The sequence below is a fragment of the Cryptomeria japonica genome, chromosome 6 (assembly GCF_030272615.1).
Source record: "Cryptomeria japonica chromosome 6, Sugi_1.0, whole genome shotgun sequence".
Lineage (NCBI taxonomy): Eukaryota > Viridiplantae > Streptophyta > Pinopsida > Cupressales > Cupressaceae > Cryptomeria > Cryptomeria japonica.
The window spans coordinates 118116470-118136066 of NC_081410.1; the positions used below are offsets into that span (position 1 = coordinate 118116470).

The 19597-nt window shown below is 38.8% G+C and overlaps 1 protein-coding gene across 5 annotated transcripts in view; it reads right to left on the reverse strand.

Annotated features, from left to right (window-relative positions):
* LOC131074823 (phosphoglycerate mutase-like protein 1) overlaps positions 1-19597 on the reverse strand; it is a 126246-nt gene that overhangs the window by 10783 nt on the left and 95866 nt on the right. For all 5 annotated transcript variants that reach the window (XR_009113126.2, XM_058011530.2, XM_058011531.2 and 2 more), the window contains exons 6-7: positions 14360-14434; positions 14071-14159 (exon numbers count right to left, since the gene is read on the reverse strand). Coding sequence is in view for 4 of the 5 variants with exons in the window: in XM_058011530.2 (XP_057867513.1) it covers positions 14071-14159; positions 14360-14434 (164 nt within the window). In the remaining variant the exon portion in view is untranslated. The remainder of the gene's footprint in view (positions 1-14070; positions 14160-14359; positions 14435-19597) is intronic.

Below are 19597 nucleotides of genomic sequence, written 5' to 3' on the forward strand. Positions count from 1 at the left end.
TTGATCGCGACAATCTGGCAAAGAGGGCCTATGGCAGGCGATACAGAGCAAAAGAATCAATTGAAGATTATTGGAAGAACTGCTCTGATGACTATGAGGTCCGAAGGCGCGAATATTCGAGGTTGAGTGTGCAACAAATGCGACTCTATGAATACCGTTGGATCCCAGATCAATTGACAGATTCAGGAAATTGCCTGCAAGTCCGGATTTTTGAGGCGATAAGACATCTTTTGCCAGGAATCGATTGGTCGCAAGACCCGATCACTGATTTTGAGGCGGTCATGGCAGCCCTAGGAAGATATACTGATCAGTGGTTGCACCAGCAAATTGAGCGACTTATACATGAGGGAGTCCAGTTCACCTACCACTTGATGGGTAACCTTGATTCTTAGTCCTTTGAAGATAAGGGAACTTCCAGTGCACCTAAGGAAGAGATTGAAAAGCCTGAGAAAAGGAAGAAGGCTAAGGCCAGCAGAGGAACTCGAACATCCAAAAGAACAAGAAGGGAAAAGATCACTATTAGGAGACCAGAGGTCACTTCACCATCAAAGGACCCCAGTTCGTCTGATGATGTAGTCGAACTAGATTATATACCTGCTCCGCCTTCCCAAAGTGATATTGACGCATTTGGAGCTGATGATCCTCCTGCACCCGACGTGTTGGATGTTGAGCCAAGAGCCATTGAATCAGCCGAACCTGATAACCAAGTTGAGGAAGGAGAGACTCCATCCACTCAGGGGATTGAATTGCATGAACCCACCCAACAGAGCCACCATGAATTGCTACTCCATAATACTACCAAGGATGACTCCACTGTTGAAGGAGAGCAAAGGATAGATGATACCCACGAGCCTGAAAAGACTGAAGAACAACCATCACATGAAAATACTAGGCAATTGTTCAGTGAAGTGGGAGAGAATTCGGCTGCGAGCAAGGAACTTGACACTTCCTCTACTCCTCCTATAACGGAATAGCTGCAAATATGCGATGAGCCGGCTGAAAACATTAAAGAACAGAGTGCCCATTTAACCATAGCATCAGCCCAGACTGTACCTCAAGAATGGTTAATTGCTCGAGCTCAGCGCAAGGCGCCACCAAGCCATCCATCGACTTGGAGGACATCTTCTCACATATAGACCAAGCCAATGCCAAGGGGAAGAAAAAGCCCAAGGCGTATTCCAGGATAACCAAAGATGAGCAAAGGAACCGTACCCTTCATATTGCCACCCCACCTGTAGACAAGCCAGTAGATAAGATTACACTGGCTGATTATAGCATCACGACTATCCCCATCGGACGAGCCACTAAGGACCCGGAAAAGGAGGAATTCAAGGATTCAGTACAGAACATGCTCAGGCAACTTGAAGAGATGACAGCTGAAAAGAACATGTATCAAGCTCGTGCTGAACAGGCCGAGGGGTACATTGACCAACTCCTACGACCATTGCACAATGCTTCTAAATCCCACATTCCCCCAACAGCATTCGCACAAAGAACCACGATAGAATTTGAAGGAGTACGAGATACTGCAAAGGCCGTCAAGGAATGGATGCGAGACCTTAAGGAAAAAGGAGAGCAAATTATTGAGGAGGTAAAAGAAATGGCCCACCATTGAGAGACCATTTTGGTCAAGTTACTCAAGGTAAAATGAGAATGCCTTAGAATCCATGAGGTAGCTGCTACAACCCTACCTCTTGTAAGGGCCCTTTTCTGGACCCAAGCACAAATCCCCACGCTCTCCGCCATCCTGGGCCCCCATGATATCGTGTAAGAACCCAACTTGGCTCTCCTCTGCTGACTGTTTCTTTTGAATGCAATAGATTTGAATTTGTTTTGGTTTTTGAATGTTTATAGATTTTTTTGTGTTTTTTTTTGGTAATAATGAGCAATGAAACAATACTGGAATAAACTCCTATGCTTAAAATAATACTGGAACAATAATATTACTGCTGGAATTAATTTACGAAACTATCAAGGGAATGTTTGTTCTGTTTTATGGCCAATATGCCTAGAAAACAAATTCATTACAATGTAAGATAAAAACTTGATTTTTGCTGTCCCAGTAGTTGAAAAAAATCTGCCAACTGCAAATTTTAATTTTTTTGAAAAAAATTACTGTTCACGCGGCACTGTAGCAATCCGTACGGCGGCACTATTCATGCGGTACTGTTCACGCGGCACTGTAGCAATCCGTACGGCGGCACTATAGCGTTTACTGTAGCGCGGGTACTGTAGCAGCAATTGTATTTTGAAATGATTGCTTCAATTCTGATTTTTAATGGCTGCCAAATGAAACTGTAGGTCTGCAATTAATATATATTCGAAAATCTGCATACCCTAGATGTCTTCCCTTCTTTTTAAAGCCCAAATAGAACTCCAGAATGAAGCTCTCCTGAAATGCCAAATTTAGTGGATATTTCACCACCTCAAATGGTTGCAACACTGAAGAATTGTCGCTCTCCAATGGCTGACTGAATCAGAAACCCTTGGCTTCTTCTCCCAAGTTCATAACAAACAAATATCAATTCTCTGGATGGATGATATAAAATGAGCTCTTAAGTCCCTTCTTATTCTTTCTTATGAGAGCTCGAACACTTTCTTGGCCAATGTGGGATTAAAGACATATTCACACATTATAATATTAAAGTGACTTTATTATTATAAAGTTACTTTATAACTTTATAATAACATTAAAATATTTAAATAAATCACTTAAGTCACTTTTAATTAAATTAATTAAATATAAAGTCACCTTTTTTTATTTTATTTTATTTAATGACTTAATAAGAAATTAATTTAATCAATTTCTCCTTATTTCTCCACTTAGCCTTCGGAGAATGTAAAGGCTAAGAACTCCAATGAGATGCTAAAAAGGTGGGGACATTACAGTCCGCCCTTCCTGAAATTGCTTGTCCTCAAGCAACTTCAACTCCGGATGCTGCAAAATCTCCTCATTCTCCCAAGTAGCATCCTCTACTGGCAAATCCTTCCACTTCACCAAATATTCCCGGATGTTACGTCTCCTCAAGTTCCTTTCTCTGAAATCAATGATAGCCTCCGGTATCAAAACAAGTTTTCCCTCATCATCCAGGGGTGGTAGTACTGTAGAAGGCACAATATGATGTCCTAGCGCCTTCTTGAGGCGTGACACATGAAAAACGTTGTGCACCTTGCTCTCTGTCGGTAAATCTAACTCATAAGCCACCTCTCCCACTTTCCTGATAATCCTAAATGGACCATAGTATCGTGGCTTAAGTTTCTCGGCACCACTCTTCTTGAGAGTGGATTGACGGTAAGGCTGCAACATAAGATACACCATATCTCCAACCTCAAAAGTCCGCTCAGTCCTCTTCTGATCTGCATACTGCTTCTGCTGATTCTGTGCCTTAGTTATATTATCCTTGAGAGTCTTAACAATGTCTTGACTCTCCTGTAACAAATCACCTGCACTGGGCACTCTACTGTCACTCAAAAGCAGATCCATAAAATTGGGTGCCTCATACCCATACAGGGCCATAAAGGGTGACATCTGAATAGACATGTGATAAGTGGTATTGTAGCAATACTCACAGAGATAAATCCACTTTACCCATGCCTTTTGTTGCCCTGCTATATAATTTCTGAGATATCCCTCCACCCATTTGTTCACTATCTCTGTCTGACCATCTGTCTGAGGGTGGTAGCTAGTAGTCGGAGTGAGCTCTGTCGCACACAACCTGAATAGCTCCTGCCAAAAGTGACTCATAAACCTGCTGTCCCTGTCACTCACAATGCTCTGAGGTAAGCCATGTAATCTGAATATCTCCTTGAAGAACAACTCTGCCACCTGTGTAGCAGTGTATGTAGCAGTGATCGGAAAGAAGTGTGCAAACTTCGTAAGGCGATCCACAACCACATATATGCAGTCCCTGCCTTGGGCCCTAGGCAGTCCTGTGATGAAGTCCATAGACAAACACTCCCACTTCCTATCAGGAATCGGAAGTGGCTGAAGTAAACCGGCTGGATAGGAGTGTTCTTGCTTATTCTGTTGGCAGGTGGGACACTCCCTAACATACTGAAGTACCTCTGCTTTGAGCCCTTTCCATGTGAAGCGCTCTCTAATCTGCCGGTATGTCTTGTAGTAACCAGGATGTCCTACCATAGGTGAATCATGAAAAGATTTCAGAACCATCCTCCTCACTGCTGATCCTGGAACCAAAAATATTCGCCCTTTGTAAATGATGAGCTCGTTCACAAGGGTGTATCTGCTGTCCTGAATATTCCCATCTATGAATCCAGCTGCCCAAGTATCCTTTGCATACTCTGCAAGGATCAAGTGTCTCCAATCCTCCGATATGTCTGTCAATAAGCTCAAATGGGGCCGACGTGATAAGGCATCAACAACTACATTCTGTGTCCCCTTAAAATATGTAATGTCAAAGTCATAGGACTGTAACTTGCTCACCCACTTCTGCTGCCTATCATTGAGATCTCGCTGCCCCAAAAAGTATTTTAGGCTATTATGGTCGGTTTTGATACAAAATTTGCTACCTACCAAATATTGCCTGAATTTAGCCAAAGCATGCATAATGGCTAACATCTCCTTATCATAAATGCTGAAGCTCCGCTCTGGCCCTCTCAATTTCCTGCTCTCATAAGCAATAGGGTGCTTCTCCTGCATAAGCACCGCTCCAATGCCCTCCCCGGAAGCATCACAGTGTAGCTCAAAAGGTTTGCTGAAATTTGGTAATGCTAACACTGGACAAGAAGTCATCAACTCCTTAAATTTCTCAAAACACTCCTATGCCTCAGGAGTCCACAAGAAAGCTCCCTTTCTCATCAAATCTGTCAAGGGTGCTGCATGCCTAGAATATCCATCCACAAACCTCCTGTAGAAACCACATAATCCCAGAAAGCCCCTCAACTGTGTAAGGTTCACCGGTGAAGGCCACTCCACAATGGCACGAATCTTTTCAGGATCCATGCGTACGCCCTCTGCACTAATGATGTGACCCAAGTACAACAACTCTGTCATGACCAAATCACACTTTGACTCCTTTGCATACAAGGACTCTCTGCCCAATATATCCAACACCGTGTCAAGGTGAACCAAGTGCTCCTCCCAAGATCTACTGTACACCAAGATATCATCGAAGAAGACAAGTACAAATTTCCTCAACTGAGGATGGAAAACCCGATTCATTGTTGCCTGAAAAGTAGCAGGTGCGTTAGTTAGCCCAAATGGCATAACTACAAACTCAAAATGGCCACAATGACATCTAAAGGCTGTCTTCTCAATGTCCTGCTCTCTAACTCTGATCTGGTGATAACCTGATCTCAAATCTATCTTTGAAAAGAAGCAAGCTCCATGAAGCTCATCTATCAACTCATCGATCCTAGGAATGGGGTACCTGTTTTTAATTGTCTTCCTATTAAGCACCCTGTAATCAATGCACATCCTCAATGTCCCATCCTTCTTCTTCACTAAGACCACTGAAGAAGCGAAAGGAGACTTACTTGGTCTAATGTGGCCCATAGCAAGTAACTCCTTTACGGTTTTCTCAATTTCATCCTTCAACCTCTTCGGATGCCTGTAAGGTGTAATCATAATGGGTTTAGCCCCCTCCTCTAACTCAATGATGTGCTCAATACCCCTGTCTGGTGGTCTACCTGGTGGAATGTCACTGAACACCTTAGAGTGTTTAACTCTAAGCACCTGAATATCAGGAGGATATTCAATCTTCTGCTGTCCCTCCTGTGATGGCATCAACATGCACTCTGCTGCCCACTCTACCTGATCATGTCGAATCAATCTAGCCATCCCCCGGAAAGAAACCATCCTGAGATCACTGTCCCTGATTGCCTTAAGAATATGTGTCTTCCCATTCACTTTAAACCTCATCTCCATCTCCTTGAGGTTAAGAGTGAACTCCCCAATATCATGCAACCAACTCATCCCAAGGACTATATCTGTATCTCCCATAGGCACAACATAGAAATCTGCCTTAAAGTCATAATTATTAACTTTCAATGGGAGTCCAGTGATCTTACGATCACATTTGAGGACATAGCCATCAGCTACCCTCACTCTAATTCCCCCAAACTCCTCTGTTTGTATGCCACGCTTCTCCACCATCCTAGCATCAATGAAATTATGAGTGGCACCTGTATCAACCAAAGTTATGACTCGCTGTCCAGCAAGCACTCCTCTCATCCGGAATGACCCTTCTTGCCTAATACTTGTGAGACGAGCTTCCCTAAGTTGCCCATCTCCTTCCCCATCATTGGACTCCATTTTAGACAAGTTTTCAGCCTTGTCTTCCTCTTTTTCACCATCTATTTCCTCTATATCAGACTGCTGGTCTGAGTTATCTGATTCTGATTCCTCATAGTATGCCCACATAACTCTGTTAGCTTTGCCCTTTGGTCTAAGAGGACAATCATGGTTTGCATCATAGGGTCCTTTACAGTAGAAACATAATTTTTTCTTCCTCAAATCATTTAATGTTTCCCTGTCAAAAGGTGCTGGAGTTTTATCTTTAGAATCATTTTTAAAATCAGTCCTCTCTGGTTTTTTATAAAATGGTTTGTTATCCTTACTAGAAGATGCTCCTTTGGACTGAAATTTGTTTGTTGGGACTGCATGTTCCATACTTCTTGCCTTTTTCATAGCTTCCTGTAAAGAAATAGGATCAAATGCCTTTATCCAACCTCTCAGTGGTTCGAATAGGCCCTCAATGAAAAGAACTATCAATCTACGCTCTGAAATGTTTGGCACCATGACTACCAACCGCTGAAATTCACCAATGAAATACTCCAAGTTGCCTGTTTGTTTTAGCTGTGCTAAGTCCCGGAAGTAAACCTCTGGATCTTTCTTGTCAAATCTTTCAACCAACCTATCCACGAAGTCCTGGTACTCTGTCACCTGATTATGTTGAAGTGTTACCAAACCATGGTACCACCAATCATGTGCTACTCCCTCCAAATGCAAAGTGGCGTATTTGATAGCTTCAATCTCTGTCATTGGCCTCAGTGCCAAAAATGTGTCAAGCTTATGAATCCAAGCTTGAGTTGTCATCTTACCACTCCCATCAAATGTAGGCATAGTAAGCTTGCCTGTAACTCTATTCAGCTCACTATTTTGACCTCTAGGCCTCCTATCCTGTCTGAGTGACCTATAATGCTCTCTCCTCTGATTTACAAACCTCTCGAATGTCATCCTCTCTCGTACCTGTGGAGTTAATAAATCCCATTCGTCATTCGCAGCCATGAGGATATCTGCGAACATCTCCTCTCCTGGTTCTCCTGTAGGTGCTACCTCAGGCTCATCTCTAATGAAGGTAGGACGTGTAGGCCTGTCTGCTGTCCTGGAATGAGTCCTATGAGTTCTAGGTGACCCCACTGCACTCCTGTTATCCCCTTGCTCCTGATTCTGTCTGTCTTGTGGGTTCATGCGCTCAATCATGGTGGTGAGTGCCTGCAAGGCCTGAGCCATCTGCTGCTGTCCTGTAGCCATTACTCTGAAAAATTCCCTTGTTTCTTGCTCCTCATTCCTATCGCCTCTGGGTGGGCTACCCCCTTGCCTGTCACCCATGGTGCCCGGCTGCCTGTCAAATTCTTGTTCCCTGTCAAACAAAGCTCGCCTGCGAGTGTAATATCTGTGAGAGCCAACCTCAGGCGGCTGCATGTGATTGCTAAACCCTCAGGATGGCAGGATTTAGCTCTGATACCAATGTAAGAACCCAACTTGGCTCTCCTCTGCTGACTGTTTCTTTTGAATGCAATAGATTTGAATTTGTTTTGGTTTTTGAATGTTTATAGATTTTTTTGTGTTTTTTTTTTGGTAATAATGAGCAATGAAACAATACTGGAATAAACTCCTATGCTTAAAATAATACTGGAACAATAATATTACTGCTGGAATTAATTTACGAAACTATCAAGGGAATGTTTGTTCTGTTTTATGGCCAATATGCCTGGAAAACAAATTCATTACAATGTAAGATAAAAACCTGATTTTTGCTGTCCCAGTAGTTGAAAAAAATCTGCCAACTGCAAAATTTAATTTTTTTGAAAAAATTACTGTTCACGCGGTACTGTAGCAATCCGTACGGCGGCACTATTCACGCGGTACTGTTCACGCGGCACTATAGCAGTCCGTACGGCGGTACTGTAGCGTTTACTATAGCGCGGGTACTGTAGCAGCAATTGTATTTTGAAATGATTGCTTCAATTCTGATTTTTAATGGCTGCCAAATGAAACTGTAGGTCTGCAATTAATATATATTCGAAAATCTGCATACCCTAGATGTCTTCCCTTCTTTTTAAAGCCCAAATAGAACTCCAGAATGAAGCTCTCCTGAAATGCCAAATTTAGTGGATATCTCACCACCTCAAATGGTTGCAACACTGAAGAATTGTCGCTCTCCAATGGCTGACTGAATCAGAAACCCTTGGCTTCTTCTCCCAAGTTCATAACAAACAAATATCAATTCTCTGGATGGATGATATAAAATGAGCTCTTAAGTCCCTTCTTATTCTTTCTTATGAGAGCTCGAACACTTTCTTGGCCAATGTGGGATTAAAGACATATTCACACATTATAATATTAAAGTGACTTTATTATTATAAAGTTACTTTATAACTTTATAATAACATTAAAATATTTAAATAAATCACTTAAGTCACTTTTAATTAAATTAATTAAATATAAAGTCACCTTTTTTTATTTTATTTTATTTAATGACTTAATAAGAAATTAATTTAATCAATTTCTCCTTATTTCTCCACTTAGCCTTCGGAGAATGTAAAGGCTAAGAACTCCAATGAGATGCTAAAAAGGTGGGGACATTACATATCGGCATTTTTAAAGAATGGTACTGGATTATCACTACAAGGAATGAGACAAGGGAAATCATTGACAAAGAGCAGGATGCATGCGATGGAATTCTGAACAACACGCAAGAGCTTGGCAAGACAATCCTCCGATCAATGGTTTTGGGGTGGAAGAATGATCTGTCTGATGACATGATGCCACCAGACTAGGAGAAAAGATTAAGAACAGACAAGATCGCCTACTCGGCAGAGGACCTTGGTTTTGCCGATCAACTGCATTCAGACATATTGTGTTTTGAACGTAATCGGTCCAGCTAGCAAGATGGTTTGAGGCATGTAAACTGTTATCTAGAGGGCATGCAGTATAAAATTCGTCATCCCCCTATGCCTTCGTTCAATTTACTATTCCAATTGTGCACCAGGTTTCTGGAGTATGTTCGCAAAGAATGTGCAGCACGTAGGGACCTTTGGAAAGAATATTTGCATGGCGAAGATGAATTCCTGGTAAAAGGATATGAAACTGGAAAAAAAAAAGTGCTTTCCTAAAGTGCCTTTTTTCTTTTAAATTTTGAAAAGTGCACTTTTTGGCCAAAGGGTCATATTTGACTTCCAAGTCAACTGTAAACTTAAAACTTTGTGTATGTGCACTTTTTTGAATTATTTTGGATAAGTTTTAATTACCTTTTTAGGTAGTTATTGCTCCCTTTGGTGTAGTTGCTGATATTTACCCTCCATTTATGGGTATGGGTACCTTCTGTAAGGATGAATCTAGGCCACTTGTTTAGATTAAATCTTAGCCATTCATCTATTTTTGAAGCCTATTTAAGGGGACTGGTTTTCCCTCATTTTGTAAGAAGTTCATGGATTGTTGTTGAAGCTCTGGTGAAATTTATAGGATTTAATGCAAAGTTAAGACTGTTTCAATTTTATTGTGAGTGCATGGTCTCCTTCTTCACCAATTTGAATTATTCAGTTATATTTCTTTCATTTCCATAGCATTTTCTAGATGAACATCTGATAGAATCCTCGTTGTTCATACCATTAGGGACTAACTGATTGTCTTTCCTTCTGCATGGTTAATCTGAACCCTTTCACATGCTTAGTTCGGTTATTGAATACTCACTGAATGAATGTTAAAGTTCTGAAGTTGTGTTTAATAGCATGAAAACTCTATTTTTCCTTGAAGATCGCACTAGATTCATACAAATATTGTGCTTAAATGGCTGATAGTGTTTAATCTAGTTATTTGGAGGTGTATGTCTGTTTTCTTAATATGCTATCTTAGTTAAATAATTTAGGCTTGCTGTACCTCTCTTTCCCTATCCCTCTTTTTTCCCTTTTTTTACCAAGAAGAATCCGCAGTCCTGCTGAAATAGTATCATGCAACTGAAACCAATCAATAACGAGACTGTCAAAGTTTTAGGGAACTTATCCGGCAATTATCCACATAACCGTAAGTCCCCTTCATGTTTCCAGCAAAACACATCAAACCACTGAGCAATCCCGCAGTCAATACCTGACAATCAAAACCTTGAGGTCATCCCCTTTGATCAACAGAAACAGTATTAGGGATTTCCTTATCTCAAGAGAGGATAGGATACTCAGCGAGTTCATTCTATTCTGCGTTGGCCGGATGAAGTCGCAGGTTCAACGATTTTAGACACGTCAACATATAGGAGAGGCAAGCACCCAAGTTAGTCAAGATGTCCAAGATAAATGCAAAAGCATCATAAGGAATTCCAAACATTATGAAAAATGCCTAAGAAAGGAAGCAATTCAATATTTCGGAGTTGAAAGTGGAAAAACATTATCAAGGAGAAAACCAGGTGCATTCCCAAACATGAAGATGGAAATGCGTCACACAAAGAAGGATTCCCAAAGTTGAGGAGTGAAATATGATCAAGGAAAAATGATAAGTTAAGCAAAGTTAGAAATTTGGTCAAAGATGATGCAATTTGGGAATATGATCCATCACTTTCGTCAAAAGGCTTGGAAATGTTTAGTATCAAAAGATATTGTTCAAAACACAAACACTTCTTTGTGATGATCTACAAAGAGTAGGCTGAGTTGGCACCCATTCATCATCAACCAATCAGGAGATGCCACATCGACATGTCCAAGCTCAATGTGCCTGACTCATCCTACAATGCAGACAATTACACATGTGGCACTACATCGAATATTGTTCCATGTACCTAACCTCATTTTTCATTGGTTCACATTCAAAGAAGAATATGTGTCCTAAATAATAAAATATTGTAATTTTCTCATTGGTTGAAGGAAGTTAGTTATAACTAACCTTAATTAGGGTTTCATCATGTAATCTCGGCCATTGATTCACAATCAATCTAGGCAATTCAATTGTAATTGGGTTGCCTATATAAGGCTCAAACTTCTCATTTGTAAGGGATAATAGACAATGGTGAATAGTTAGTAGATAGTTGATAGTTAGCAGTTAGAATTAGAGGAGGGGGAAGCTTGAAGTTGTTGCCAAGACTTGTTGAAATTAATACATGATTTTCATTGAAGCATGGTGAATCTTTGTGTTGTTGCAACATTTTGCATGTTTTCTTGTTACTTCTCAAATATAGTTGAAGTTCATTGATTATAATGGAGAAATGTGATGATATTTGATGGAATCCCGGTTCATACCATTTGTAATTTGTTGATTGCAAGTTGCAGTGCATGGTTAGTTTGAGCCTCACTAAGCACAAGTTCGATTGTGGATATTCATTTAGATTGCGCCAATCTTGGGTATTTGATGAATGTTTACAATATGAAAATTCTTTGTTATCCTTTGGAGATTGCATCAGTTTTGTGTAGTTGTTTCTGCATGGTGAAGCAAGGCTTGATTATGGATTCCATCTATCAAAGCGTCATCCTTTATCATTATTGTTCTTAGGATTACCATAGACTCTCTTAACTTTTTATCCTTTTGCCTTTTTATTTTCCAAGTCAATTTAGATTCCACGTTCCAGCTGTGTTCATAAGCGTAAGTCCCTTTGTGATTACCAACATATCACATCACATACACTGAGTCTGTCCACAATATATAGTCAATTTTTCACATTGCAAACCTTGTAGTTGTCTCATTTGATCATATTCTTTAGCATATGAGGCTTCTTTGTTCAAGAGAAGATAGAATACTTGATATTTTATTTTGTGTATAAAGTGTATTAAAAACACATCAATGGTAATAAACTGTGATGAGGATATCACCAAGAGGAGATGATTTCATCTAAAATCAAAGCCAAATGTATATGGAGAGCACCTTTATGGCTAACAGTGATGCCTCGAATTAAGGTGCTAGAAGGTAACCTATGCCTCTAGAACTACGAATACCCCCTGATCAACAAGTCTTACATCTGAATGCCAAACCCAAACATAGAATATAATTGGAGGAAGGCCTTCTTGGGCTGCACCTGAGTCTTAATAAGAAAGATAACATCTCATGATACAATATCCTAGAAGGTACCTGCAGAAATAAGATTTCAAATCAGTAGACAGTATGTCATTGCATCTATGACATACCCATGCAGCACAGCTGTAAATTCATCTCACCATTTGACCACTTTATAATTCATCTCATTAGTATTTGCTTTTCTACAGTCTTATTTTTATAATTCAATCATGATAGGCACACTTACTCTTTAGAAGCTAAATTTTTCTCTGTTGATAACATTGACACCATCTGATTTTCTTTATCTGCCAAAACTCTCACAGTTCCAACTAATAGCCTGCATATCTTACATGTCAGCTAATACCTTTATTTTTCACTCCCCTTCATTTATCAACAGCCTCCTCATTCCTAATGATTGGAAAAAATTATAATATGTGAATATAATACCAGGCATTGTGAATATCTTTTCCATGTGTTTGTTTTGTTACCTGCCCTAAATTTTATCAGCCATTCAAGATATAATACTATTTTAATTTGCAGTAAACACCTTATATGTGGTCAGGGTAGTGATTCTATGTAATGTCCTCACTTTGAAATAAAATTTAATAATAAATGATAATAATAAAATTAAAATATTTAAAATTAAATTAAAATATAAAATAATATAATTAAATATGATTAATTAAAAATTAATTAAGTTAATGAAAAGTCAAAAGACATGAAAGGAAAAGTTGCGACTCCCTCAACAATGAGATGTAAAAGGGAGAAGAGAACCTCATATGAGAGGGGGGATAATTTGGAAATGAGAAGTGCAGATCTAATTTAAATAAAAAGTACAGATCTGATTATGAGAGGTTGTGTCCCTTTCAAAGGGCAGAAATAATGAAGAGTTGCACTCTATCAAAGGGAATGGTGAAAGGGTGTGTCTCTTGCCAAAGGGCATACATGATGAAGAGGTGTGACCTCTCCCTCACATTGAGAGATATAAAGGAAAGGAATCAAAAGCATCTAGTAAGGGCACCATGGATCAGATCAGGTCAGAACTGTTATTAAGTTACAGGCAGTAACATCCTTGTTCTTGGTGGTATGCATGGGGATGTGTTTAATAAGTATCCTTAATATATGAAGCCCAATAATGTTCTTATGAAGAATTAATAGTAATACTAATATGCACTGCAATATGTATGATAGTCATACTTAATTTCATATACGTATTCATAATACATAAGAAATATATATACTTATAGTCTAAATCATGTTATTACTTTCCGTATTTAAGAAGATGGGATTGAGATGTTCCAAAGAGGGGCAGTCTAAATCCAAGCAATAGGTTAAGTCCCAAGATAGGGTGGGGATCAGTGACCAATAAGCCTTGAGGGTATAGACCCAAGATAGGTAAGGGCTTGGATCTATAAACTTTGAGGGAACCTATTGTAGTTGGTCTCTAAGCGCTTTGGTAACATAAGTAAACCCTTCTCCCTTAAAACTGAAGTAGTAGCAGGGTTTGATATCTATATTAAGAACTATGAACAATGAAATAAATCAGCTAATGAGGAAAATAGACAAGCACTTGTTAATAACTTACTGAAGAAAATCCATCAATTTTAGTATATTTAAATAGATCAGGTAGGGGACATTACATTCTACTATTTGGTAAAGTTTCAAAACTTAATGTTTCTTTTGATGACAAACTATAAACTTCAAGCCTTGGCACTGCTGTGAAACATACATTTATGGTTGGATGCTACAAAACAGAAAAGATGGGTTTCCTACCTTCCACAGATATTTCCTCTATTGCAATATTGTACTTTCAAATTCATTTTGAATAGCCTTGTCAACCTTGGTGAAGTACAAACCAGTTATAAAAGAAAATCCCACGTGCTGCAATTTCTTCTTCTTTTTCCCTGACATCTGGTTGCCACAGAATATCTTCATCTGCTTCGATCTACAAGACAATTCCAAAGAATCCAGTAAATTTTTTATTGTAACCAAGATAATAAAACTCTCTGTTCTCTTCCACTATTCCACAAGTACAAATACACCTTTCTTCAATCTACCATAAACAAGCAATGTAAATCTTAAATCAAAGGGTGTCAAAGAATTGACCATAAATATACCATTGGATTAAAAAGATGAGAAATGCACCAGAGAAAAATCAATGGCAGGGAAAATAGGTCGATATTCGCTGATGCTTCTCCTTTTGTCACACGGAAGTACTCCCTGAAAATGACAAAAGATATTGCTTAAATTTGTGGGATTAAACAATTAAAGAATAGAATTTGTAATTTAATTAAGTTTAGTCATCACCGTAAAGAAAATATTTGCAATCTTGACAAAAATAATACACTAAATGTGATGGGTCAAATACATAGTGAGAATTGAGGGTATACAATGACATAACAAAATCCTCTATTTCAGGAAACATAACTTGCAATGTAAATACGAATAATGAATATACATTCAATGAAACATAAGGAGGGAAAAACTGATTCTATTGCAATAGTTCTATTAGGAATTTAGGAGTTCTATAGAAGCTTTTACTTTCTAGAACTACTATACTAAGCAGGGTCCCTGTTTCAACCGGTGGCCTCTTCTCCAGTTTGAGCATGGGGATTAACATCACACTACTCCATTGGTAGAGGATAGATGGGAAAAGCGGTATTCATTGATCTTATGACCCATTTAGCAGCTAGTTGTTTCTTATTGTATTGAATCACATAAGCAAGTTCCACTCTAGCTTTGTCATTGGTCAAGAGCTGTTCTGTAGCTTTGGTACAAAAACTCTTTTGCAGCAGTTTGTTACTAGTTGGCCTGTTATTTAAGGAGATTTTAGAGTGCCATATTGTTGTCGCTTAAGTACTGCACATTATTAATAGCAGGTTAATGTGATTCTATTGAGCATCTTACTCTTCACTTTTTGCCTAGAGTCCCTGCAAGCTGCATTGATGTTGACCAGAGCAATGTGGATAGAAGTTTCTTCAGATTTCAGCTGACTAGAAGGTTGAATTTCGGTATGTTGAGGGTTTAGGACAGCATGAGTGCTCTGAGTATGGGTTATAAGAATTTCCTCATTTTAACAAAGAAAGAAAGGGTTTATTCCCTTGACGGCACTTGGCACAAAGATGATATTCTTAGAGAAGGTCAGCATGAAAAACCTATTAGCTACACTATCAATGCAATAATGTACAGATAAAGAAACAGTTCATACCAGATTTTATTGTATTAGAATAACACAATAGATGCTTTATTGAGGGTAAGTGCACCCTCCCCTAACTACGGAAATTCTATTTAGAGTTCCAAACAGTTGTCAGATAGACCACAACCATTGGTAACCACTTATGATTATTTATTAACATACTAACCAATGAAGACAATCAACTAACAAAATAAGTTGGTCTCACAAGTTCTAAACTAAAGTGGACATTCTACATGCATAGTCATCAACTCACAGATTTATAACATAGTTTTAGAGACCATACATGACTGAAATTGTTAAGCATCTAATGTGCAAGGAAATAAAACATAAAGAGAGCACAAAACACCATGAAACAAGACACATACCCTGGAGAAACCCACACGGGATATAACTCCAATTTGAGCATTCACTCACTTATGTACTTCATATTGGCAATAGAAGAGGTAGCAGCCCATAGGCCTGCAAATTAAAGTTTTATGATTTATCCTGACATAACTAGCTCAAACAACCTCTCCAACATTCTCCATTTCCCCTGCATCTACTCTTTAGCAGATTTTTAGACTTAGAGAAATAACAGTGTCAATCTCCAACTACAACCATCAAAAATGCATATTAGCAACTAAAAGTGATTCACACACGTCCTACAAGGACTATAAATAGATTCACAATGAATTTGGGAGCTGAAGAGACCGATAAAATGCACAAGAAGAGGAGAACATGAGAACTAGTATGTCACTGGATGCTTATAGAGAAACATGACAAGTTTATCATTTTGCACAATCTCGAAAACTTTACTTCTGCTGCCTACCACAACCAACAATTTTTCCAAAGTCAATAAAACATTTAGTTTCTCATCTTCTCTCATCTGCCAAAACCTGCATTTTAATGTCCAGTGCCATCTACTACATTTTTCAACATTCAAAAGACTGTCCTCGTTCCAAAAACATGTCATGCAGTACAAAATCTAAATCCTTTACAAATCATTTTGCATCAAAAAACTAAGCTTCCATGAAAGTGTTATTTTAAAATTATGTGCTAGCTTTTGATTTATCTTTCATGCAAAGTTTGTAAACCATATAAATAAATGTCATTTGCAGTTAGATGAAGAATAATTTAATAGTAACTAGTATTGTTGTGTTGCTGCTAAATTGCTCTTGAAATCTTTTGTGTTCTTTTTGTGTTATCGTTCTTTTATGAGTTCAATATCACTTAATAGTTATTAGAATCTTCTATTGCAATAGATGTTGAGTTGGTTCTAGTTATGGATATCTATTTTGGATAGGTTTGATTTTAGACGTTCAAAAGATTGTCTTCTCCCTTCATTTTAGACCTTCAAAAGATCGTCTTTCATCGTCATTGCACATCCAAACATATCTTGTGTTGAAATCCCCTTTGTAATCATTATCAATTGTGAAATCCGAAACGGTATTCGTATGTATATCATTGAAGATTTTGTTATTCACCTTTATTGAGTTTTATGTTTTCACCTTTATGTACTTTCAGGTTAAAAGTACACGAAAATCCTAAAAAACTCTATCATACGAGGGAGCTGCCCCTCTCAAACACGGTTGTCAGTGCTCTTCGAGCAAACATGGTCAATTTTGGAGACAAAACTGTAGTGACAAAACCGTTTACCAACACCCCTCATGAAATCCCAAAATTGAAGCAAACCAATCAGAGTCACAACTAAGTCACAACTCTGAAATCTGCCAACTACAGAATGTCTCTATAGTCACCAACTGAAATCATCGCATCGACACTTAACCTCCAAGTGTCAAAAGAATGGTTCCGAACACACCAACACACCCAACCCACTTGTAATGTCCCCTTCTCATTGACGCTCTCTCAGTGGTCCATTAGCCTATTCCTGAGACCCGTAGACTAGGTGGAATGAAGAATGAGGGTCTAGCATTGATGAAACAAGAACTTACTATTTTTAGTAAGTCAGGGAATGGTCATTCTGGTGTTACTGTACTACTGAGTTCTCCATGTTTTGCCTCTAGACGCGATGATCATGCTTTTCTGAGCATTAGTTCTTGACTTACTATTTTTAGTAAGTGGCAGTGTGGCACAATTCTATTTTTGGCAGTAGACAGGGTTCTGATTCTACAGCAGTTTTGGTGGTCGTCCTGACTTAGTTTCATCCTAGAAATGTTAATAATCAGTACCAGAGTCATATGCGCAATAATTGAATATTAATTCCTTATCCTAAGGTTTAATATTTAATTAATCTGATTATTGATGACCGATTTATTAAAATTTGGGACTAATGCTTATTTTTCCTAAGTTCTTGGCGAATTTCATGTTTATTATGAGATATCAAAATATTGAGAAAGATATTATATTTTTTATAACTTATCTCTAATATTTGCCTAAGTGTCACGTGGATCCTTGCCTTAGGCGTGAGAAGTTGACTTGTGGGAAATGGCGCCACTCTTGGGGTCCACATGTAGTGGAGCGAAATACAAATGAGAAAGCGTTGAAATTGAAGGAAATGGCATTTGGGTTTCAGGTGTGTGGAGTTATAAATATGAGACTTGGGCTCCCATTTCCACATCTTTGAAAATTGCATCGTTATGCTGCCGGTTTGGCTACTAAAAATCTGAGCTTCAAAGTTGGCTTCCTAGCTGAGTCTTAGTTTCGTACTTGCAATATAGTACCTAGTTGTGCCCTTGTGTTCCCATTGCAGATTGGTTAATGAGTTGCAGATTATGGAGTGTTCGATGTTGGATTTGATTGCTTCTGGTTGCTGGTCGCGGGACTGCTGAAAGTGAAATTTGCTCATATCACCTAACCAGGCGACTCCGTCCATCTGGGTACCGGCTCATCCTTCCTTCCAGACTATGGCGATACAATGTGTGAGTTTTTAGCATGTTAAAATGAGCAATGAATTTAATAGATAAAATCGAAATTCCTAGGCTAGGCGTGGGTTTTTCTATTTGCATTGGGATGTGTGCAAAATAAAAATGGGTTTGTTTGGGATGTAGGTTTGATTGGTTGTCATTGCATTTGATGTACGGTGGGATTGGGATTGATTTGAGTTGATTCGGACAAAAAATGAGTGAGTTATGAGTGTTTTGATGTTTCCATAGGCTGCTGAAACTGTATTTTCAGCCTGCAGATCAGTGTAACAAAAAATTACAGTCATGTTGTAGAAATCTGCAATTATTCATCTCATCTCATCTCTATATTGTAAGGTTGTTTAAGTAGTACTAATCATCCCCTTCTTTCTACTTTCTTTTGTAATTACCCACTGTATAAGTGGAAGAGGCTGGCTTGCCGCCTTTTAAGTTTTGTAATTCAATTTTGTTATCAGTCCTCCCGCTGAATAAGTGGTCGAGTGATAAGTTCAATTCAATGGTCCTCCCGCTGAAATATGCGGTAGAGTGATAGCTTAATGTACTGTCCTCCCGCTGAAATATGCGGTAGAGTGATTGAACTTCAGTTTATTGTAATTTTCCCTTGGTCGGTTTACCACCAAGAGCTTTGGTTTCTATCCTGTTGGATAAGCAGAAGGGGCTGGCTTGCCGCCCATGCATTGTAATTTTCAGTTTGAATATGATTGCTAACGATCCCCGGAACACCATATGCTCTCACCCTCCTAGTCTGGGCTCTCGGTGAACAAAAGGTGAAGGGTTCCCTTTCAGTTGTTTGGATTATTCCTCTAACCTTAACCAGTTATTTGTTGTGGATGAATTGTTATTGGTCTAAAAACAAAAAAAAAATTACTGGGATATTACACCACTGCAATCAGTAAGGCATCATCTGAAGATATGCATACCATTTGCATGAAGTATCTATTAACATAAATGAACTATGTTCGGAAAAACACTCACAACCAACTGCCCTAAAGCCTGTCAAGGCTCAAAATCAATCTACTTATAAAAAGATGTCACCATAACCAACGTGAAAATATAAGGACAATGGTAATCAATCTAAAATCCCACTGAAAATATAGAGTATATGAGTATCGAAGTAACTGAAAGGTCATCTCCTATGATCAAATCACCCTACCAACAAGCCACAACCATAAAGTACTCAATTGCTGGTCTAGAGAAGTCATCCAACTCATCTGCGGACTAAGAACTGAAATCATGTTTAGGCTGATCGAAAAGTGGACAGTATCACTAACACTGGGATTTTGCCCATAACTCCAATGCATGGTATATCTCCTCGATGTTACGCAG